At 42.6% G+C, this 23,951-nt stretch overlaps 1 protein-coding gene across 6 annotated transcripts in view; it reads left to right on the top strand.

Moving 5' to 3' along the window:
* The window catches only part of slc1a9 (solute carrier family 1 member 9), a 45,777-nt gene extending 22,100 nt beyond the window's left edge, over positions 1 to 23,677 (top strand). For 3 of the 6 annotated variants that reach the window (XM_085783539.1, XM_085783541.1, XM_085783540.1), the window contains 10 exons: positions 3,311 to 3,465; positions 4,410 to 4,562; positions 6,844 to 7,097; positions 9,850 to 9,955; positions 10,405 to 10,531; positions 14,419 to 14,652; positions 15,465 to 15,659; positions 20,854 to 20,988; positions 21,422 to 21,869; positions 23,151 to 23,676. In XM_085783539.1, the coding sequence (XP_085639665.1) occupies positions 3,312 to 3,465; positions 4,410 to 4,562; positions 6,844 to 7,097; positions 9,850 to 9,955; positions 10,405 to 10,531; positions 14,419 to 14,652; positions 15,465 to 15,659; positions 20,854 to 20,988; positions 21,422 to 21,869; positions 23,151 to 23,339 (1,995 nt within the window). In that variant the 5' untranslated portion in view covers position 3,311 and the 3' untranslated portion in view covers positions 23,340 to 23,676. Of the gene's footprint in view, positions 1 to 717; positions 1,379 to 3,306; positions 3,466 to 4,409; positions 4,563 to 6,843; positions 7,098 to 9,849; positions 9,956 to 10,404; positions 10,532 to 14,418; positions 14,653 to 15,464; positions 15,660 to 20,853; positions 20,989 to 21,421; positions 21,870 to 23,150 lie in introns of those variants that run through there. The other 3 variants (XM_085783538.1, XM_085783536.1, XM_085783537.1) reach the window with 3 other exon arrangements.
* Positions 23,678 to 23,951: the final 274 nt, after the last annotated feature.

The raw sequence follows: 23,951 nt of genomic DNA, 5'->3' as shown, positions 1-23,951 counted from the left end.
TTGCCCCCTCATCATTAACACGTGTTTCCAAAGCTCTTTCAAAGATCAGGCTTCCCTTCAAAGGGTCTGAGGTCTACCTGCGCACCAGAGGAGTATTACATGTTCCATGTTGCTGCGAAATCTAGGATTTACTGTAGGCTGCCTGACCAAACAGGCTGGACCCGCTGCATTTTATTAGGGATACTAAGCTATCATATGATGTAACAGATCTGCCTATGACCACTCGTTCCTCTCCTGGCTGCTGCTCAGATACTCCAAACAGCATCTGTTTCTTGTACTTTGTTGAGTACTTTTCAGGGAAAACATTAGAAACTTAGAAGTCAGATTCGACCCTGTTAGGTTGTAAATATACAGTCCCATTTTCTCTGGCTGAGCAGAGTCACTAGGACAGTCCAGAAAGAGCTGGTTCCTAGAGGCCAGCTACGTTTCGTCTTGAGGCAGCTCTGACATTTCCTGGAGCAGGAAAATAATCTGTCTGTTGGGGAAGGAAGACAGATTTGCAGAACGGCTTCAGGTCCTTGAGTATGTCCTTGCAGCTTATATTCCTCAGCGCCGCCCTCCTCCTCGCAGGACACATGCTGTTGCTTCATTATTTCAGGGCCTCCATCTGACCTGCTCAGCGAACAAAGGTTTAATATTAAGCTTTCACTCCTAGAGAGGATGACAGGCAGCCTTGTTGAACGACTGCACGATTCTCTGATGGTGTGTAACATGAGTTGAAATTGCTTTATTCTTAGAAAGTTCATGATATTTCCTTGTCATATTTTAAAAAAACATATCGCCACAGAGGATCATGCATCTCTAAATTGCCAGCTTTTGCAAAAACCGAGCAGGACAATCTTGGTCTTTCCTTGACATCCCATTTAGTTTGAAGTTTTGGACAGGATTTTATTTGCACGTTGGGGTCATTGAACCATATCATTGAGAGAGGAGAGGGTCGACTGTCTCCAAACCTTACCACCTTTCTCAGTGAATCAGGAAGAAAAAAACACTATTGTGAAAATGTCGTCCTCGCCCCCATTGCCCTCACTATGGCCTCGTACAAATGAAGTGCATGTGCCCGACTGATGTTACCAAACAATGTTCATGCTAAGAATGACATAAGGATTGAAAAGAGGATTTGTGAAGGACTATAACAGTGGAACCCCCTCCCCCTCCTCTCCTCAGTACTCCATCCACTGAGGATTATATCTCTGCAATTGAAACTTGGCAGGGCATTCTCCGCCTCCAAAATACAACGTTTCAGATCACACGGGCAATCTGCCTTTGTGCCTCGACGGGCGACAGTTGCAGAGACGGTAGTAAGAGGCAGAGGTATGGCCGGAGGGAGCAGGAGATGAGAGAGAGGAGGTGAAAGCGTGACAGCTCAGACGAACCAGTAGGTAACATTTTTCATGCCCCTGCACTCCCTGTCTACTGTACTTTTTGGCGAATGAGTCGCGACTGTATCCCTGCCGCCGCAGAAAATGCCACCCGCTCAGCTGATGGATTATAATCACGTCTGATTTCAATTGTCTCAGGGAGTCTGTCTGTTTGTAAATGTGACATTCATACATGTGATGAGGACTTGGCATGGCCGCGCTGCTCCCCAGATGTGTTTATATATGATTTATGTTTAGAATCGTAGCTGGTGCGGTCTCTGCAGAGTTAGAGATGTGTGGCGTTATTGGACAGTGGAGACATTCTTACTCGTTGACTCTGTCTTCGTGATGGAGGTGATGACTTTGCCTTGAAGGGAAATTTGATTGCTTTAGTAACAATCCTCCTGTTGACGCACAGGAGCCAAAATAGACTTGAAGTGATAATTATTAACCGTTGACGGGTGTTTATGGCTCCAGGGTGAGAGTTCAAAATGATCGAGTCGAGTTAAATGGACTCCATAATGACAGGAAGTTTTAAGTTTTTTTCCTCCATATGTAGCTGCATCCACTCCAATAGGAGACACATCGTACTTGAATTTCATCAATACCTCCATAACTTCGACTTCGAGCAACTTTGATTGCTATTAAGTTCTCTGCAGCCATTCATGATCCAAATTGGATGAATCCCACTGACCTTGGTGCCTTTTTCTATGGTACCACCAACAGACTAAAGTTTACATTCATATTAAATTTGCAAATGTTGCTTTGATGGATTGATAGGGCACTTTCTGGAGAATTTTATGGTTCCCAGATGATGTATCGAAATGAATTTAGCAATTTCCTTGGCTCCTCTAGCACCATGTGGGTGATGTTTGTGGGTTTGGGTAAAATGCCTTGGTGGCTGGCTGCTACAAAATTTAGTGCAATCATGTTCCATATTCGTATCAGGATTTATAACTAAAATGCCAATTAGTCAGTGTGACCAAAATAACATGTTAAGCATATTAAGACGGTGAGCAGTCGACCGGTCAGAGTTGGCGGTCTATGTCAGCAGTTCATGAATTTGTAACTTATACCAAAGTTTAAAACACATAACGTCTTTAACCTCTGTCATTAATTAGTGTTCACCTGCTGCTATTAAACAAAAACAGAAATTATGTGTGTTTTGTGTATGTAATAAACCCCAACCTTAACCCATACCTTTGCTTCTAAAATATCACATTGAAGTCGAAGCTCAGTTTTGCCGCTCCCTAACGTATGGGGATCTAATTAGGGTCTGACTGCAGCTTCAGTCTTGTTCTTTCCTGTACCTTTCCAACATGGATTTAGCCATTAAACAACTTCCACTTAAGCCTGTGTCAGACCTGTCAGTCACAGACCGCCCTAGAGCCAGGGGCCACATCTCACGGCTCCTGGCTGACTCAGCCTTTACTGCACACGTCACTTATATCTCCTCCTTCATCAGCAGCTCCATAGCTTTGTATGTTGTATTTAGATTCTGGCGGTTTTTTGCCTTTTCCATTTAGAGGATGATGCACAGATTACATCTGTTGAATTGTTTCTTCATGTCCTGTTTAGCCATCGCCTGCTGTGTTTGGGTTGCCTGCAGCTATGCGTCTTTACTTCCCTTAGGAACTGCAGCCAAATACTCAAAAGGCATTCTTGTTGTGTGACTGAGTGCTAGGTGTCCCTAATCCCCATTTAAGAGCAGAGGCAGCCACCCAGAATGGTAACAATGTGGATCCTCACTATAGCAGAGGAATGTTTTGTTAAGACGGCCTGTAAACACTCCACAGTCTTCACATTTGACGATTCAGTTAAAGAACCTCGGGCGGATCATTTACCAGCACTTTTAATACTGTGCAGGCCAGCGTGTGCTAAGAGATGGAGAAGCACATGTTCTCCCCAGCAGTAAACCCGTTCCTCCCACTGTCTCCATTTGCAGGCAGGATGACAAACCAGTCGACAGCCAACCAGTCCAACACAAACAAGGAGACGGAGAAAGAAGAGACCCCTCGCGATGACAACACGGAAGTTGCGTATAAAGATGCCGGCCACTGCAGCCGCAACACCCACAGCCTGCTGCTGGGACTCACTGTTATGGGTACGCATGGACCAGGACATGTGTAGATGTGTAATGACGTGATTCCAGTTTTACTACAACCTCTTATCAGCCTGTGAGCCGTAAAGTGTATTGTAGTGAGAATAAATGTTAAGTCACCTAATAACTCCAAGAAAACATTTGACAACAAGCAGCTTCAGCTTTTGATGAAACGTAATTGAACGCCCCAAAGTCCCCGCATTCTTCAGTGATTGACCAGAATTGAATTTGTGGTCAGTCCTGCAGACATTTTCTCCGCAGCAGATATTAAACATGCACGATCCTGAATGTACAGACTCCATGATCATTTTCCCACGAGACATCTGAGGCTTGTTGTTGTCTTAAGTCTGCCTCTGTAAACACTTTGGTATGTTTCTGCATAGCTGCTTTCTGTGAAGAAAAAAGAAAAAACCCTGCAAGGTCCAGAAGTGTGTTATTTTTGTCGGCGATTCGTCACCCAGATTTAAACCCGTTTACATTACAGTCGACGCTTCTCATCAGTCAGAGGTCTCCTTAACATCAGATGTAAAGCAGCACAGTTTGGGGGTCAGTGTGTTCAACAATACATTAAAAACTTGAGGGTCTGTCAAATTAAGGCTCTACCGAAAACTATTTGAGATATTTCTGATATTTGGGGTTGATATATTGCCCCAATCTCACTAAGTACACAGAGGAGCATTTATCCATGATTTCCCACTTCTTAAGCACCATGAGAGCCTAAAACTCTGCTGGACTCAGACTAATGAGCAGCTGAACGACTTTTTAAATGGATTGGGAAACTAATGTCGACTTAAGTCACGGACGTATTGCAGTTCAAAAACAAAGCGTAGTTTAATAGTAAAATAACATTGATAATGATAGTTTTTTGTTACAGATACAACTTTGTGATCGTGATTATCTGTTTCCAAAAACTACACTTGACAACAGCCTCTCTCCCTCGTCCTCAGGTGTTGTCATGGGAGCGGTGTTCGGGATGCTGCTCCGCTACATGAAGGTGACGGACAGCTCCGTCCTCACCATGATCTCCTTCCCTGGAGAAATCCTCATGAGGATGCTGAAGATGCTCATCCTGCCTCTCATCATCTCCAGCCTCATCACAGGTGCGTTACATGCACACGCAATAAATACACAGTCATGCTGCGCTCCACTGACCATGTGTTACAGCGATGAGTTGGGAACAAGTCGTTAAAGCGTCCCTTTTTGTTGTTGTTAGCTTCGTTAGTTAATACCAGCTGATAATAACACACTTCATGAAAACTGCGGCATGAAAGCAACAAAACATCAAAACAAACAACATGATTTAATGTCGCAAAAACAAGACATAAAGTGTTCAACTTTTACTCATCTACTCATCTTGGATTGGGAGTTCAGGGTTTTCTGAAGTTCAGTTGGAAATCTGACGTTTCTTTTGGCCAACTGGGAACTTGGAAAATTCAACTTCCTCAGCTAAAGCACTGTTTGGAGTGGAGCTGACAAATAACTGATTTGTTGGTTTTCTCAGATCAACATCTGTTAAATGATATGATACAGATATATGTTTCCACAGGATGAATCTTGACACCAACAAGTTTTTCCCTAACCAGCTTCCCGACTGGTAAATAATGAGATTGTCCATGACCGTGACTAATTATTGAGCTGTCCCTCAGGAGCGATGCTACTAAACTTTAACATCTTATTCTAATAATAATCACGATTATATAACACTTTCCTAAACAAAGTTAGAAAAAATGCTTCACAAGAAAAGTAAAACCAGATACCGGATTCCAAAGTGAGTGTAATAATAAGGAGTGAAGAGCAGAAGAATAGAAAACATCTGATCAACTTGACTTTCTGTTGATCTAAGACGCTGACTGTTCCCAACTCAGCGTGTTCACATGGAAACTGTTACATTGTAAGTAAGTAAAAGTAAGAACATTTTTATTTATATAGCACTTCTCACAGAGAAGTTGACAGTTGTTGTCAGAAGTTAACAAACTAATAGCAGCATTAAGAAGTGGTTTTAAAAAAAGCAAGACCATTCACACTGGTGCATAGTGAATAGTGACTAACTAACTAATTGAAAAAAGAAACAAAACCTGACGAGTCTGGCGAGTTTCTGTGAATTAGTTTGTTTATTATCTCTGGACCTGGAAACATGTGATGAAGAGTAATCGTCACCTCTAATTAAATACTGATGCTGAAGGTGCTGATTATTAACACCATGCTAAACATTAGTATGCTATCAATCTAACCGCCTTACGTTAACATGTCAGGAGTAATTACAGTGAGTTTATTTAAGCAAAAAAAAAAAAGGTTTTAACTGATCATCAGAATTTAAAGGACAATTCCAGGCAAATTCAACCTGGGGCTCTAGTTTCCTACTATTTTAGGTCTAAAAGAATGAATTTGAAGATTTCCTTTTTAATGTCTCCTGTTATGCAGTAGTTCTGTCTGTCTCCACATCGCCACAGCAACATACACTGAGGGGTTTGTTTACTTCAAGAAAACTGACATGTTTGTAAACAGAGCTGTAGTTGAGACTCTCAGTACGTTAATAGGTAGAATAAAATAAACAATAAACAATAGCCAAAGTTAATCTTACTGCTACAAAAACGTCCTGCCTCTGAGTTGATATTCCTTTGTTGATAAAACAAACAGATAACTATGTTTGAATAACTATCTGACGTAGACTGTGGAAAGAAATTTGGTTTTGTGGGACGTAAACAGCCTAAACAGCCTAAGATCTGTCTGCTCCCATTATACGCTCCTGTGGCGATGCGGGGACAGACAGAACTACTGCATAACAGGAGACTTTAAAAAGGAAATCTTCAGATTCATTCTTTTAGACCTAAAATACCAGGAAACTAGAGCCCCAGGTTGAATTTGTCTGGAATCGTCCTTTAATTATTTTAAATGGCTTTTCTGTGAAACCTATAAAACTTTAAGAGATACCTTCAACGCTAATGATTTTATTCCTAACATGCCAAACATTAATTAACTGTACAACAAACCATAAGCTGGTTTAAATTAAATGGCGTAGGTTACACGTTAAATATCGACATGTTAAATCTCTCGTTTCACATTTAGATTCAAAAAGACGTCAGATTTATTTTTTAGCTTGTGTGTGGACAGACTGTGTGCTGTCTATATATTGTTTGTCTATGTTTTTTTTTGTTTATGTGTCTATTTGTCTGTCTGCCTGTCAATTATTGGACTTGGAGTCTGTAAAAATAAAGCTATATTATATTATTTGTTGTTGAGACAAACCAGATAAACACTTTAACACATGGAGAAACAAATCAACATGTACTGTATATAAACTTATATACTGTATGTACACAGGACGGGAACATGTGGGACTAGAAAAACAACTCTCATTCACTTTATGTATTTTGGTCTCAGGCCTGGCTGGTTTGGACGCCCGCTCCAGTGGCAGGATGGGCAGCAGGGCCATGGTGTACTACATGTCCACCACTGTGATCGCTGCCATCCTGGGGGTCATCCTGGTGCTGGGGATCCACCCGGGGAACCCCAAACTGAGGGGGGGGCAGTCGAACTCGGCCCCGAAGAACCAGGAGGTCAGCAGCCTGGACGCCTTCCTGGACCTGCTCCGAAACCTGTTCCCTGAAAACCTGGTTCAGGCCTGCATCCAACAGGTACCGACGCTTTCCTCACCCTGCCTCTTCACTTCTTTTAGAGGTTCAGGCGCCAAATACAAACATAACGAACATTTAGTTACTGGGCTAAAACCTTTTAAAGAGGATCTATGCATGGCTGTGTGCATTTGTTTACAACGAAGCCGACGAGAAAACAATCAATAGAGCGGTAGATAACGTTATATATCATATAGTACGATGTTACGACGTGTATATTTGTGAAGTTTAATCTGTCATAAACAAAAGCTTACGGGTTACGGGGCGCGTTTGTGTCGTGGTGCTGCAGAGACAAGAACTGGGACACCAGTGCGGCGGTTGTTTTTCAACAAAGAGACGCAATAAGTGACACACGTGATAATAATAATACATAATAAAATAATAATAATAAAACTGTATAAAACATACAAACTTAAACATTAAAAGCTAATTTAAAAGTTTTGAGCATGATCTTGAATGTTGACCATCACAATAAATCATCACAATTACTCCAAAGCTGTTTAGTTAAGGTCACAGAGAGACTGACAGTTTGGCTACAAATCCTGCGTAGTTCCTCTTTAATGAATCTGAATAAGAAGTATTTGGTTATTCTTTGAATATTGAGATTTTTTTCTGTAAAAAAAACATCCATTATTTATCTTTTAGGTGAATTTTAATAATATTTCTGAAGATATTAAAAATAGGTATTAAAAATGAGTGTCATCCAGTTGTGGTTTAATGTTTATCCAGCTGTTGGTAAAAAATTGAGCTTTTTCATGATGGAGGGAGGAAACAAGATGTTGATTTGTGTTAAAGGTTTGAAACCATTGATATAAAACTCCGTAACTCAACTAGTCAGTCAGGATAGTTTTGTTTCCAAACTCTGAGCGGTGATGGAGTCTGTGTGAAGCGCTGGTGTTGAGGGCTTGGACAGGATGAAGGAGTTTGTGTGGGGAGGTTAACGGCTGCTGATCCTCTGGAGGCTCCACTCGTCCTCCAAACTTCATCCTGGATGTTTTCTACATGTGTGAGAGTGAAGGGAGGATTTGACTTAAAGGGTTTCAGCCACAGAGGTCAAGGCTTCCCTCTGAGCATGTGTCGACCCCGAGGTGTGAATATCCTGAGAGAGGAGCAGAGGACGGAGGACCGTGTGGCGGCGACGTTCAGCTGCTGCTTAACTTAACTTAAGCCTGACTTATCTTATCTTAGCAGAAAGACAGGAAACAGGTGGGAGCAGTTAGCCTGGCTCCAGTGTCTATAAAGTTCACTAATTAACACACTGAATCTGTGTAAACAACACGTTGTCTTTTTACTGCCGGTTGTGTTTAACATCACACATATTTTATTAATTAGTGTGAGTAGCTGTGTGTTTAACGATGTCGACGTCAGAGTGGATTCAATCTGCTCATTAGACTCTTGCAACTGTTTCCCAAAATACAAAACTGTGCATCTTAAGGTTTGTTTTGTAATGTAAGGTGTGCAATTGATTTGCAATCAATCAGTTGCACATTTTAATCAATCGACAGCTTTAATTAAAACTTGTAAAGATTTATTAAACATTTGACAAAACAAACGACTTGAAAAAAAATCCGATGTCACAGATTTTATCATTAATTTTTTTAACACCAAACACTTAATTATCTAAAACATTTGAAGTCATTATTCTCAGATTCTTCAGATGTTTGTACTTAACAGTGATGTGTGTGTTTGTGTGTGTGTTTGTTTGTGTGTGTTGTGCGTGTGTCCGGGTGATTAGAGGCCGTTGACTGTGTTTGACTGGACGAGGATCAGCTCCTCTGCTGCTGCTAATCTCTTTACATCTGTAACATCACACAGTTATTCATCTGCTGCTGGACACACAGTACCGACTCCTCCTCTCCCCTCCTCTCCTCTCCTCTCCTCTCCTCTCCTCTCCTCTCCTCTCCTCTCCTCTCCTCTCCTCTCCTCTCCTCTCCTCTCCTCTCCTCTCCTCTCCTCTCCTCCTCTCTCCTCCTCTCCTCTCCTCCTCTCCTCTCCTCTCCCCATTCCTCCTCTCCTCCTCTCCTCTCCTCCTCTCCTCTCTCCTCTCTCCTCTCATCTCCTCTCATATTCCTATTCCTTTTCCCCTCCTCTCCTCTCCTCTCCTCTCCTCCTCTCCTCTCCTCTCCTCTCCTCTCCTCTCCTCTCCTCCTCTCTCCTTCTTCCTCTCTCCTCCCCTCTCCTCTCTCCTCCTCTCCTCTCCTCCTCTTCCTTCCTTCCTTTCTCCTCTCCTTTCCTCCTCTCCTCTCCTCCTCTCTCCTCTCCTCTCCTCTCCTCTCCTCCTCTCTTCCTCTCCTCTCCTCTATCCTTCTCCTAATTTCTCTTTCGCTTCATGCCTTTCTTCACTCCTCTGTCTGCAGATCTGTTTTTCTGCTTCTTTTGTTTGTGCTCTTTGAAGTCATAAAGGCCATAATTGCTTTTGCAGGAAGGAGTCGTCCTTCACTTTTCAACCTTTCGACCACCTCCTCTTCCTCCTCTTCCTCCTCTTCTCTCTCTCTCTCTCTCTCTCTTTCTCTTTGTTGTCTTTGTGTGAGAATCTCTCGTTCCCCATTTGGCCTTTTTCTTTAAACAAAAATCTTTTAGTTTATTGTGCAGCTGCCAAAGCTTTTGTTTGCTCTCACTGAATCCCACTTACTAAATCACATTGCTTTTTTTTCTCTCTCTCTCTCTCCGCTGTGTGAGCTGGACTCATCTCATGTCAGTTGTTGAGTTTCCGTCCTGAGCTCTGACCCGTGTGAACATGGTTCTGCTCCAACAGGTTCAGACGGTGCTGAAGAAGGTGCCGGTCGTAGCTCCAAACCAGACTGAGCCCATTATAGTAAACAAAAAGAAACTGGAGTACAAATGGGGCATGAACGTCCTTGGTGAGTTGACGCTTTGTGCTGCATGTTTACGTAAATTACATTTTTTGGTAACTCTTTAATTTACAGGTCGCTAATTACGTGATAGTAATGTCATGTTTTTCATTTCATAAAGGCAAAAGATTACACATGCTTTTCATGCTTTGAATTTTTTGGGAAAGGCCAACATTTTTCTCCACCAAGTCCTTTGCAATTGGCTGATATTTCTGGGCTATTTCTACGCAATCAATTGTTATTTCTTGGCTTTATTTCTCCTCCTTTACTATGAAACTGTTATTTCTAGGCTATTTCTAGACATTACTACGCAATAACTTGTTATTTCTTGGTTATTTCTTGACATTATCACGTAATTAGCGGCGTGTAAAGTAAAGGGTTACCTAAATTTATTTATTTTTGATTGACTATCTTCTCATTGATTATTATGTCTCCTCCTCTTCCTCCTCCTCCTTCAGGCCTGATCGGCTTCTTCATCACCTTCGGCATCTGCATGGGCAGGATGGGCGAGCGGGGGAAGGTCATGTGCGAGTTCTTCAACATCCTTAATGAGATCATCATGACGATGGTCTCCATGATCATGTGGTCAGTGTCTCTCCTCTGTGTGTTGGTGTGTGTGTGTGTGTTTGTGCGTTCACAACAAGTGTGTCTCTGCTTTTGCTCAACGGCTGCGCTGCTATGACATTCTGGAGATAACTACCACACACGGAGGTGACAGTGATGGATCAGGTGAACGCTGCGTACATGACACAAATTGTGGGAACAAAAAAACTGAAAGCTGGAGGAAAAAAAAAAAGAGGAAGAGGCAGAAAGTGTGTTAGTGAAGGACACGGACAGATGGAGAGAGAGAGAGAGAGAGAGAGAGAGAGAGAGAGAGAGAGGGTTTCCCTGGGTCAAGCTGGAGTCTGTGGTATGCCGGGGAGTCGAAGAAGGAGCCAGGACCCAGAACAATGTTGTGGGTTCCCAGGGGAGGCGCGGTGGAAGATCTCCAAAATGTAATGGATCCACCAACGGCAGAGGAGCCGCTTGGCAGCAGAGCAGAAAGCAGATGCGGGCAGAAAGGGGAAGGGACAGGACAGGGGGGACGTGGAAAAGATGCGTGTGAGAGCATGCCTTCAGAGAGAGAGAGAGAGGTGCACGCCTCGCCTTGAGGCTTCACAGGACCCGGTGACAGACAGAGAGAGAGAGAGAGAGAGAGAGAGAGAGAGAGAGAGAGAGAGAGAGAGAGAGAAGTGGCACTGGAGCTGTGAAGGGAGAGCAGGGTTGGGAGGGTTACTTTAAAAATGTAATCCAGTACAATTACAAGTTACCTGTTAAACAAAGTGTAATCAGTAACTTACTCTAAGTATCACAAAATTAAAGGTATAAAATGTAGGTGATGTGATGATCGGAAAGGAAACTTCAATGGCCTCCAATCTTATCTCCTTAAAGCCCCAGTATGTAGGAATTCCCCCCATCTAGCGGTGCGGTTGCATATCTGAACGTATTCTTGATGTTGCATTCACATGAAATCGGGCAGACCCCAGACAGACAACAGACGCTGCATGTAACAGGATAAACAAGCGTCTATGTAAACAAGTGGTCCACCAGTACGAGGCAAAACAATACAGGCGTGACAATATGTTGTCATGGTGATGTCGTATTGTTTACCCGACCCACGTTTTTCCGTCTTTCACTCGTCGAGTGAAATGACATCCGGTTGATTTGCCGACGGCGTCATTCAGGTGTCTGACTGCACCTGAATGCAACACCAGTGCCTCCGTCCTTCCTCACACTACACAGTGGTGACAGTTTTAACAGGCGCTACCTGGAAAACTTTCTCCCCACGCTGCCACTGAATGTAAAAAATGGCGATGCAACATGGCCGCCTCGGTTCGGTGTGTCGCCCACTTATGTATTTGTAACGACTTGTAACAACTCATTCTAAGGTACGAGAAAGCTTTCAGTTGTATGTGGGTGTGATTCGACTTCAGTGAAATACGTATTTATATTTGCTAATACAAAGCCAAATAAGTTACATACTGGGGCTTTAATAATGTAACGGATTACTTAACTTACTTTTGGATTACTTCAGTACCAAACATGCAAATTAAGAACGTCATGCATCAATCCACGTGGATTAGATCGCTCCAAACCGGAAGTCAAACACACAGAGCATCCGGTAAATTTCTAAATATAAGACAGTGTATAAACTCCGACTGTAAAATCATCACTTTGTCAACATTAATCACTGCCGCCGGCACAAACCACGAGTCACGGGTCAGGAAGAAATTAATAAATAGTTGTGGAGGTGGAAAACCACAACATTTTATGATACAAAACATCCGTTGTGCAGGAACAGAAACAAAATCGAGCTCAGAAAGGCAAATTGATCTGTTGTTTGCATTTTATTCTCACTTTCTACACGGCTGTTAATCAGCTGGTTGTGCTCCTGTGATCTCGGAGCAGTGGGCGATGGTTTGATCCGACAGTCGGAGCTCAACCACAGCGCAGACGGGAACGGTGTGTGGAAACTGGCACACACACAGGTGGTCGACTCGTTTCACGTGTTGGTTTGTTGAGGCGTTGTGTGCACGCTCTATAGCCTATGGTTGATTTTAAAAATGTAATCCTGCCAAGTGATCCCCATTCTTTATCAAATATACCGGTAATCTGATTACAGGTTTTTTTCCCGTACTGTAACGGATTACAGTAGGGATGTCACGATTATAGATTTTCTTGGTATGATTATTGTCAGAGAAATAATCACGGTATTACGATTATCACGCTATTATGCATCAATAAATATCACAACACTATGAATATGTAAAATCAAATATCGTCAAAATATAATTACATAGGACCAGTTATTAATCCACTGGGAGAAGTGTTTGAAATATTTAAGTCATTAATTGTCATCTATATCAAATGTTTAAGTTTATTTTAATAATTTTTTTCACAATACATTTTTTCACACGCTAACATTTAAATTCCTACTAATTCAGTGTTACTTTAGATAAATGGACCAGTATCTGTGCATTTACCTTTACTTTGGTGCACATCTGCAGATATGGTTCCAACATCTTTAGGATTCTTTACGATCAATCACAGTAATTGTGGAGTTTAATACCGCGATTAATTGTGAAAACAAGAAATCGTGACATCCCTAGGATTACAGTTACCTTTTTTTTTTTGTATCCTGATTACGTAACGCCGTTCCGTTACTCCCCAAGCCTGAGGGAGAGGGAGGGGAGCTGCAGGGAGGGAGCGCGGGTAGGCGTTGGGTTGGAAGAAAAACAGCAGGATGCTTGTGTCTCAGCTCTCCGAGGCCATCGTCTCTGTCTCTACATGCGCAGCTGGACACCAAAGGAACCGTGTCCTTGTTCGTATCACTCACTCAGTATAAACAGATTACTCACGGGGCCTATGGAGCTCGCCAAACACTGAGGCCAGTGTATACAGAGACACGTATCGTACGGGGAACACATCCATCAGATCATATACGGCGGCAAACTGCACCAAAACAACTGTCAGCGAATGCCAGCTGACCTGAGAGAGAGAGAGAGAGAGAGAGAGAGAGAGAGAGCGCCACCGCTAACGCCAATGCAGACGCCGTCACCGCCACCACGAGACCTGCTCCTCTGCTCGGACCAGGAAGAGCTTAAAGGGAAAACACGGCTCTAATTCACATGACCCTCGGCCCAGCGGCGGCCTGCGCTCATGAACAACTGCTGTGGAAACCAGAGATCCAAGAATGTGTCATGTCCTCGAGCGGAGAAGAGGAGCTCCTTTGACAGAGAATTAAGATTGATTAGGTGTTGGTTACACGTTTCTCACCAACAGCAGGGAACAAAACAAATGTTTCTCTTCTTCTTTTTTGTTTGATAAAAAAAACAAAAAACTTTTTCATATCTTTATGATTATTTTCTAATAAGAACATTAAACACATGGTTTGGCTTTATGAGTTATTAGATTTCTGCAACAGTGAAGCAACAGAAAACACAAAAACATATAAACATGATCTGAAGCAGTCGAGCTCAGCTGTCAAGTGATTTTACAAAGCAGTTCATCAATAAACAGGAATTTATCCACAAATATTTTCATAATTGATCATTTGTTCAAGAAAAAAGTAAATATTTATGCATTTAGTCCTGCTTTTTTGAGGAAGTTTTGAAAACATTTAAAGACCCAAGACTTTATACTATGAAAATTAAACTGCAGATTGATTAATAATGTAAATTATCACTAATTTTAGATCTAGAATACATTATATTGTTAGTTTTTGCATGAAAAATCATCCTAGTTGAGGCAAAACTATTTACGTAGCATAATACACGCTTCATTTTCAGCAGTATTTTGAAAGGCGGCTTTATATAAAATAAAGTTATAATTGAAACACCTTCATCCTCGCACAGAGAGAAAAGAGAAGATGAAGCATTAAAACATGATGGAGCCTGACAGAAAGATTAAAGCTCTGATGTTTTTTTCCTCAGGTATTCTCCGGTCGGCATCGCCTCCCTGATCGCCGGGAAGATCGCGGCGATCGGAGACCTGGAGGTGGTTGCCAGGCAGCTGGGCATGTACATGGTGACGGTGATGGTCGGCCTGATGATCCACGGCGGCTTGATCCTACCGGCCATCTTCTTCGCCATCACCAGGAAGAGCCCGTTCACTTTCTACTCTGGAATCTTCCAGGCCTGGATCACCGCCCTCGGCACCGCCAGCAGGTACGACAGCCTGCAAGAAATATGTGTGTGTGTGTGTGTGTGTGTGTGTGTGTGTAAACGCTCTGTTTGGGCATGTGTTAACACATGTGTGTGTCACATGTTTCTTTTTACAACATCTCTTCCTGCAGCAGCTGCTGTAGTCGCTGTGATTGATCGGCGTCGCCTGCCACTGGCTCGCCGCCATTTGGGTTAAATCTGAAACGGGCGAAAAGTGAAATGATGTATTTACAACGAGCGAACTGACAAATCAGGACGACGCGGCCAAAATGTGTGTGAGCGCTGGGCCGAGGCAGACGCGCCCATGTCAGATAGATCCTGTGTTGTGGATGTCTGAGCCGGAGGATTAACAGTCACAGGCCAAACTGGCCCCGATGTGTCCGGCCCGGCTCGGCCCGGCCCGGCCCGGCCCGCCGGGGATCCCGCCGCTCTGCCGCAACCAACTGTTACTTTGGCACATTACTGCGGCTTTAGTGAAAATGTGTAATCCTATCAACGTTTTCTCTAATTATATTATGACCCGGGCTTAGCAGGGCCGGGAATCAAATTCCTGTAATTCACATGTTGGAGGATTTCAACAGTGGCTGCACCAGCTGTTCGGAGGAGGCTCAGATTTCTACAGTTTCTTTTTTTTTTTTTTCTGCTCTCTACCCCAAACATCACCCCGACACCTCCCTCCTCACCTCCACACTTCTGTCTGTCACCACCTGTCGGCCGATTTTCCGTCTGTCATCACACACTTTGCTCCTGTTCTTTGTACATCTGCACCTTTTTATTTTCTTCTTTCTTTCTTTCTTTCTCCTGTGTCCCCTCAGCGCCGGGACGCTGCCCGTCACCTTCCGCTGCCTGGAGGAAAATCTGAAGATCGACAAACGTGTGACCAGATTCGTGCTGCCCATCGGCGCCACCATCAACATGGACGGCACGGCGCTGTATGAGGCCGTGGCCGCCATCTTCATCGCCCAGATGAATGACATCACCCTGGACGGCGGCCAGATCGTCACTGTCAGGTGAGACAGGTGGTGGAGGAGGGAGGTAGATAGATAGATAGATAGATAGATAGATAGATAGATAGATAGATAGATAGATAGATAGATAGATAGATAGATAGATAGATAGATTGATAGATAGATAGATAGATAGATAGATAGATAGATAGATAGATAGATAGATAGATAGATAGATAGATAGATAGAACATTAAAAACAACATTTAAGTGCAATCCTGCTAAAAGGGAGGAGGGGGCTGTTACAAGTGTTCATTTTTGATTATTCAGGGTGGTTTATGTTTCTGTTACTGGTGATAAAAATCCCCCATTACTGGCCATTACTTCCCCTTTACAAAATAAAATACACCCATTTAGGTTTTTATGTTACGTATACACTTTTTTTTTTTTAGTCCATCAAACTAGTCGGAAAAATGCTGGAACTAACCAACTGACTCAGAATCCCTCAGCAGCAATACTGAGTCAGTTGGTTAGTTCCAGATAAACTGAGGGGTTGAGGAGGTTGATTCAAGTAATTTGACATATTTGAGAATTAGCAATAGTTACAAGCCGCTAATTACGTGATAATGTCAAGAAATAGCTCAGAAATAACAAGAAATTGCATAGTAATGTCTAGAAATAGCCTCAGAAATCACGGTCAGTTTCATAATAATGTTGAGAAATAACAATTGATTGCGTAGAAATAGCACAGAAACATCGGTCAATTGCAAGAAGACTTGGTGGAGAAAAAATCTGGCCTTTCCCAAAAAATTGAAAGCATGAAAAGCATGGTGTAACCTTTTGTCTTTATGAAAAACATGACATGAAATTGACCGTTATTTCTTGGCTATTTCTTGACATTATCATGTAATTAGCGACCTGTAAATTAAAGGGTTACTGTTACTTTTCCTGGTAATTAGTTACTTTTATAATGTAGAAATTCAGTTACTAACTCTGGGAAAATAACTAGTAACCATAATTAATAACTTTTAAAAGTAACGTGCCCAACACTGCCAGTGAGTGAGGTGAAGAAGTGTCACTACTGAACTACACATCAACTTTACTGTTACAGAAATCATCTGAAACACAATCACAAGTGCACAAACAGATAAATCCAGATAATATTATTATTATTATAGTTTTATCTGTCAATCCTCACATCTCCCCTGTTAACCGTCTCTAACTTCACCACAGAATAACTTATCAATTATCTTGGAGAAACATCATTAAAACTTGCAAAACTATGTAAAACACACAACTCACAGCAGTTGTGTCAGTTTGTGACGTGACGCCAAGCTGCAAAAAACCAAAGTGATGTTTAACTGGACTCAGCTGAATAACTATGATCTAAACTTTAAAAAAAAAACCAAAAACTCTGTGATGAACCAGATGAAAGGCCGAATGTGTGTGTATGTGTTATACTGTAATCCAAACATTTGACTGTTGACCAGCTCCACCTCTCCTTTCACAACATTACAAAAAATTAAGTAATGCACTGCACAAGGATTTCCCGCTCAAATCATTTATTTGATTCACATTTTTATTATTATTCATCATTTTAGCACCAACAAAATCTTAATTCACCATCTGTGTCGGTCACAGTCCAAACAATTTACCACACGAGACACATAAATATTTACAATGTTTACATGATGTTAAGTGGTGTTTACGGTAAAGCTCCATAATAGTTGATCCAGGAGATTTATTCACGTGCTGTCGTTGTTTATTGTGCATCGTTGTTGTTTACGCCATCTGCCTGAAGGTCACGTGACACAAGATCACATCAAGCTTTACTGGATTCTGCATGAACGAAGGTGTGAACAGTTAGAAGTAGTTTGAAGTGTCTGTTTTACAGTAACAATTTAGAGTTGAAATGGGTAGAAAAGGGCGCCACACACACACACACACACACACACAAGTCAAAGTAGCGGATGTAAACAAACTGTTTTAGTCGTGCAGTGTGTTGCTGCTCAGATTGTTCGTCTTTGAGCGTTTAACCAAACCCAGTTGGACCAGACACTGCTCGTTGTGGCCGTGAGTTACAAATGATCTTCGGCACTTTGAAGTTGTTTACTTCTTAATCCTTCAACAGCGATGACTGTTTACCACCAAATTCCAAAATCTAATTTTCTAAAAAGTTCTGTTGTGTCATCCGAGAAAAAAAAAAAAAAAAGCAATCTTCCTAATAACATCCACATGTGGTGCGTAACCGTCTCAAACTTCGTGGTGATATTTGCCGCCGCAGATTGTCACAACAGATTGAGATGTAGTTCAGATCTTGGAGGTACGGTGGCCCGGAGAGCTCAACACAAATTGTCAAATTGTCGAGTTGTCCACTGAAGGAAGAAACATGCTAGAAAAATTTAGAAAACAACTTCATCAATGTGTTGATGCGTGCACCACAGAAACTCACAACACAACAGAAGTGTTTCCAAGGACACAATAAAGTGACGGACCAGGCTGGGGCCCTTTAGATAGATAGATAGATAGATAGACAGACAGACAGACAGACAGACAGACAGACAGACAGACAGACAGACAGACAGACAGACAGACAGACAGACAGACAGACAGACAGACCTAGGGTCTATTATAAAAACACACAGGACAAAGATTTAACAAAAAACAAAGGCAAAAATAACAAAATAAAATTGTCTAACAATTCATATTTAAAGGGCATGTGTACCAGTGCTTCCATAGCTCAGATGTGTAGCGTGTGTCACTGTACCCAATGTTCACCATTCCCAACACAGTTTCATTGCCAGAATTATTTAAACGGCAGATTCATTTATATGTTACGAGTCTATTAACTCCTGCAGAAACAAACGATTCTATGCCACTTTTAGTTCAAAGGTTCCTGACTTTAGAATTTGTGAAGATGGTGTGATGAGTTTGTCTGGTTTACCGTAACAACAGTATCACAATTTTCAGATTATTGCAAATTTCCACTGTTAGCTCAGCAGTAGTCTTTAGTCTGTTCCCTCATACTTTTGTGTTCCTAGAAACTTTTATGTTGTGTTGTGAGTTTTTGCAGCACATGTTTTGTCAAATTGTCAAGTTGTCCTGCATGTTTGTGTTTTTATGTTGTAATAAATTGAGCTCCCGGGTCAGACAACAAAACATAGTGCAGGAAAGTTTGGACATCAGGAAAGTAAAGTAAATCTTTATTGTCCCAAAATGGGCAAACAGTGTGACAGCATGGTGTTTGACATTTAAAGACACAACAGAGGCTAAGGTAAGAGAGAGGAAGAGACAAAGAGACAATGATGACAGATAAAACAACAAAGCCACAATAAACTCTATACAGAAGACTCTAGAAAAAAGACTCTTGTGGCAATAGTTTTGCCATCTCCACAGATAAGAAAGAACAATGAATCAAATTTTAAAAATACGTGAACTTAGTGAAGAAATAAATACATGAGGAAACATATATACAATATATATACATATCAGACATGCCACATTCATCTAATGTGTTTCACTGTAAACACCAGGTTGTTGCTCCTCCAACTGTAAAACATGAACTCAAAACACACCTTTATATAAATCTGAGGTCGTCCAGCTTTTGTTTTTTAATGCCCCCGCTCCTCCTGTAATTAACCCTCCTGCCTCCCTGTGAAGGAAAACAATAAAAACATCTCACTATTTACTAAATGTACAACAACCACCTAACGATCCTACAGTTGTTGTCACGCCAACTCGTTCTGGAGCCGACTGGTATCCGGCACCTTCCCGGGCTCTCACACACCACGTTTAATTGGGTTTGTTGGCGGACGTTCAGCCCGAGAGAGAGAACGCGCTGAGTCAGCAGTGAAAGCCGCTTGGCACAGTGAGTCAGCGATTCCCACAGTTCGGTGCGGTTTCACCTCTGCTCCAGTTGGTGCCGTCACCGTCTGACACTCATCACCACACTGACCGCCGGCTGTTTGTGGCCGACAGTGACGGAAACTTTCAGGTCAAATGTCACATTTTTTCATCATGGAATAAATGAATCTTTACAGCATCGGCCAAGAGCGATTGTTCAAGAAAGTTTTATCTTTTATCATTTTTATAGTCATGAAACTTTAGTTAGTTTTTTAGTTTACTTTTTTTTCAGTTTAGTTTTAGTTAGTTCAACAAGTGATTGAGCAGTTTTAGCTTTATTCAGTTTTTGTTTTTCATGTAAATTATTAGGAGGAAAGCTTGATTTGTGGAAGGTGAAAAGGGTGAAATAATACACGACACCAAATATGGTTTACTAAGTCTTTTCATTCAATTCTTTAACCATAACTCGGAGCTAAATCAAAAGTAAAACTTAAAATTGTTTGCATTCGAGGGAATAAAACAACAACAACAAAACAAAGCTGATTTTTATCTGCAGTACAGTTTAGTTTTATGTAGTTTTCGGTTATTCAAACACATTTTTCTTTTTATTTCAGGTAACAAATTTTTTTTCACTGTTTTAGTTTTCTTTTAAAGGTAGGGTTGGAGATCCTATTATGGAGCATTTTTTACCAAATTGCTTGAAATCCTCTTCACACTCCGATTGCAACCAATTAATTAAAGGGATACTACACCCAAAATCAATAATTCACCAATCATCTACTCACCGTCATGCCAAGGAAGGGTTTGGAGAACTTTCTGAGTCATCAAAACATTTTCATATAATGGCGGCGGATAGAGTTCACTTTTGAATCGTCCAAAACACACACTATGAAACATCCAGATACCTCCATACTGCTCGTCTGTACTGACCCAAGTGTCCTGAAGCCGCTACATGAAAAAGTTGTTCAGAAAAATTAAAGTGATCTCTGTTTTTAGCCTTGTTGTAGCAGCAGCTCCCAGTGGCTGCGCGAGATTTGCTGCGAGATGTTCTTCCGTGTTTACATCAGACATTCACTGGTTTACGACGACGAACGAACATCTGGCAGCAAATCTCCTGCAGCCACTGGGAGCTACTACGACAACAAGGCTAAAAACAGAGATCAATTTTTTCCAAACATCTTTTTCATGTGGCGGCTTCAGGACACTTGGGTCAGTACAGACGAGCAGTATGGAGGTATCTGGATGTTTCATAGTGTGTGTTTTGGACGATTCAAAAGTGAACTCTATCCGCCGCCATTATATGAAAATCCGTTGCCAGCCGGTGGAGAGGGACATGAAACAGGATGAAGTGAAACCCTAAAACTATTCAGCTGGTGATGTAAAGTTCAATGATCCTCCTCGTCTCTCCTCCGCAGTATGACGGCCACGCTGGCCAGCGTCGGAGCGGCCAGTATTCCCAGCGCCGGCCTGGTGACCATGCTGCTGATCCTGACGGCCGTCGGTCTTCCCACCCAGGACATCAGTCTGCTGATCGCTGTCGACTGGCTGCTGTGAGTCAGGTGTCTGATAGGTGGAGTGTGTGTGTGTGTGTGTGTGCGTGTGTGTGTGTGTGTGTGTGTGTGTGTGTGTGTGTGTGTGTGTTCTTGTACATGCTACATTGTGAGGACCGGAACAAGTTTTTAACCAACAGTGAGTGAGGACATTTTTGGGAAGTGAGGACATTTTGGCCGGTCCTCACTTTTTCCAAGGGCTGTTTGAGGGTTAAGACTTGGGTTAAGACGTTAGGTTAAAATTAGGTTTAAATTAGGTTAAGAGTAATGGTTAAGTTTAGGCATTTGTTTTGGATGGTTAAGGTTAGGGTAAGGGGCTAGGGAATACATTATGTCATGTCATGTCCTCACAAAGATAGATTTACAAGGATGTGTGTGTGTGTGTGTGTCGGTGTAAAAACATTGGTGTTATTCATGTGGTTTGTCCGCTCAGTGACAGAATGCGAACCTCCATCAACGTGGTGGGCGACTCGTTCGGCGCCGGCATCGTGGACCACCTGTCGAAGGCGGAGCTTCAAGAAATCGACGCTGCGGAAATGCAAATGCTCCCGCCGGAGGAGGAGCTCGATTTCATCCCCCCGCCGCCGATCCTCACGGAGATCGACCTGATGATCGACCCCATCAAACCGCCCGAGCTGCCCCCCCGCTCCCCCCGCCCTCCCAAACAAAACCACCACGGTCCCGTCCACTCCCAGTCCGCCTCCATCACCTACTCCCCGGCCCGTTCTGTCCGGTCTCCGTCACCTCGCTCCGTCCGCTCTCCCTCTCCGCGCTCCGTCTGCTCCCACTCCCACTCCCCCCGACCTTTCCGTACCCACTCACCACGCCTCCTCCGCAGGACGGAGCCGGGCTACTGCGCCCTGCCCAGCCACGACAACCAGGTAACCACCCCCCCTCTGTTTGCTCTTTAACGATGCTCCTTAAAGGGATAGTTCTATATTTTGGCAAGTTCTCCTCTCACCATAATCCCTATACTCGTAGCAGTAGGTTCATCACCTTTATTTATCGGTGTATGTTGTTTTGAGATCAGCGGGGCAGAGACGTGAGCTGCTCAGTGAACACAATGGAGGTGAATGGTACAGCTCCCCTGTCCCTCATCAAACTCATCAAATACACATTCCAACAACTCCACAACGCTCTGGTGGACAAGTTGTGACCTGCACATTCACCACGCTATGAAATAAACATGTAACATTACGACACATGAAGCAAATACTCAGAACTACTTGCGCTTTTGAAATCACTCCGCCCAGCAGCCGTGTCTGGAATGTAGTTCCGGCTGCATTTGCCTCTAAAACAACTCTGTCTCACTATGTTACATGATTATTTCATAGTGTGGTGAATGTGCAGGTCACAACTTGTCCACCAGAGCGTTGTGGAGTTGTTGGATTGTGTATTTGATGAGTTTGATGAGGGACAGGGGAGCTGTACCGTTCACCTCCATTGTGTTCACTGAGCAGCTCACGTCTCTGCCCCGCTGATCTCAAAACAACATGCACTTTTCCATGCAGTTACCATGAATCTGCATGTGTCTGCTCAGTCAGTTTTCCTGTTGCTTTAAATGCTTTAAAATACAATATGTTGATTCATAGTCCAATAAACCTGGTCCCATTTCAAGAGTCACCTCCTGCAGAAAGTCGACATTTCAAGACCACGACCAAGACTGTCTGATGGAGGCTGCGTCTGAAATGCGACACTAGTTGAAACACGATTTAGTGTTTTTCAGAAAAGCTGAAGAATTAATTACAGTCGTCATGAATTGAAACTTATTCTTACAACGGCAAAAACAAATTGGAGCTCTTTGATCTTTATGTGCATGTCACCCCCTCTCCCTCTCCTTCTCCCTCTCTCTCTCTTCCCTCCCTGATTTACAGTAACTGTCTTCTATTTGTATAAAAATTATAAAGCATCAATGCAAAAATAAAATTTTGGTCTTAAAATATGCATCGTCACAAAAGTGAGAAACAAAACCTGTTTGAACTAGATAGATAGATAGATAGATAGATAGATAGATAGATAGATAGATAGATAGATAGATAGATAGATAGATAGATAGATAGATAGATAGATAGGTCTCTTCCTTTAATGTTTAGCACATTTTTGTTTATTCAAACTGAGTTGGTTTTCACTCTGACCTCACTCTTGTGGCTCCGCCCCCTCAGATTCCCACGCTGCCTCGCTGCTACAGAGAAAGAGAAAGAGACCGGGAACGAGAGCGACTGAGGCGAGAGAGCGAAACCGAGGAGGAGGAGGAGAGGGAGCGGGTTCTGGGCGAAGTGAGCGACGGGGAGGAGAGCGACGACACCGCCTACGATCGGAGGCACGCCATCCCGCCGGGCGACCTGCCATGACTGTAGCTCCACAGATCTTTTGTTTCCTCCCAACAATTTGTTTCCACTTAACAACAGCTTTCCCCAATTTAGTTGAAAAACAAAACAGCAAAGAGGAGGTCCACGGTCGATCTCCAGCTGGTTTCTTCTCATTATCTGTGTCAGGACTGATCGATAAGCTCACTCTGAGCGTAATGTTCATAGATATTAAGATGTTGTTATGACAACACGATGTGACATCCCTGAAAACCAGCCCAGAGTCTCTGCTGAGAGCTTAAAGGGATAGTTCAACATTTTGGCAAATTGACCCATTGCCATAATCCCTATAGTTTTAGCAGTAGGTTCGTTACCTTTATTTGTTGGTGCAAGCTGTTTTTAGAACGGCGGAGCAGAGCCGTGAGCTACTAATGGGATTTCTTGGTTTCCAAACTCATCAAAATGTGACCTGCACATTCACCACGCTATGAGATAGTTATAGTCATAGAGAATTGTTTTAGAGGTAAATGCAGCGACTGCTTGACGAAAAACTGCCCCAGACAGGAACGTGCATCAGCGTTTTTGCATGAATTTACCTCTAAAACAACTCTGTCTGGTAACGTTCTGTTATTATCTCATAGCATGGTCCAAATCCCA

The sequence above is a fragment of the Trachurus japonicus genome, chromosome 8 (genome assembly GCF_045865225.1).
Source record: "Trachurus japonicus isolate A0001 chromosome 8, Traja_1.0".
NCBI classification, from domain to species: Eukaryota; Metazoa; Chordata; class Actinopteri; order Carangiformes; family Carangidae; genus Trachurus; species Trachurus japonicus.
Note: the sequence above shows the minus strand (reverse complement) of the source record. Positions and strands in the feature narration are given on the sequence as shown.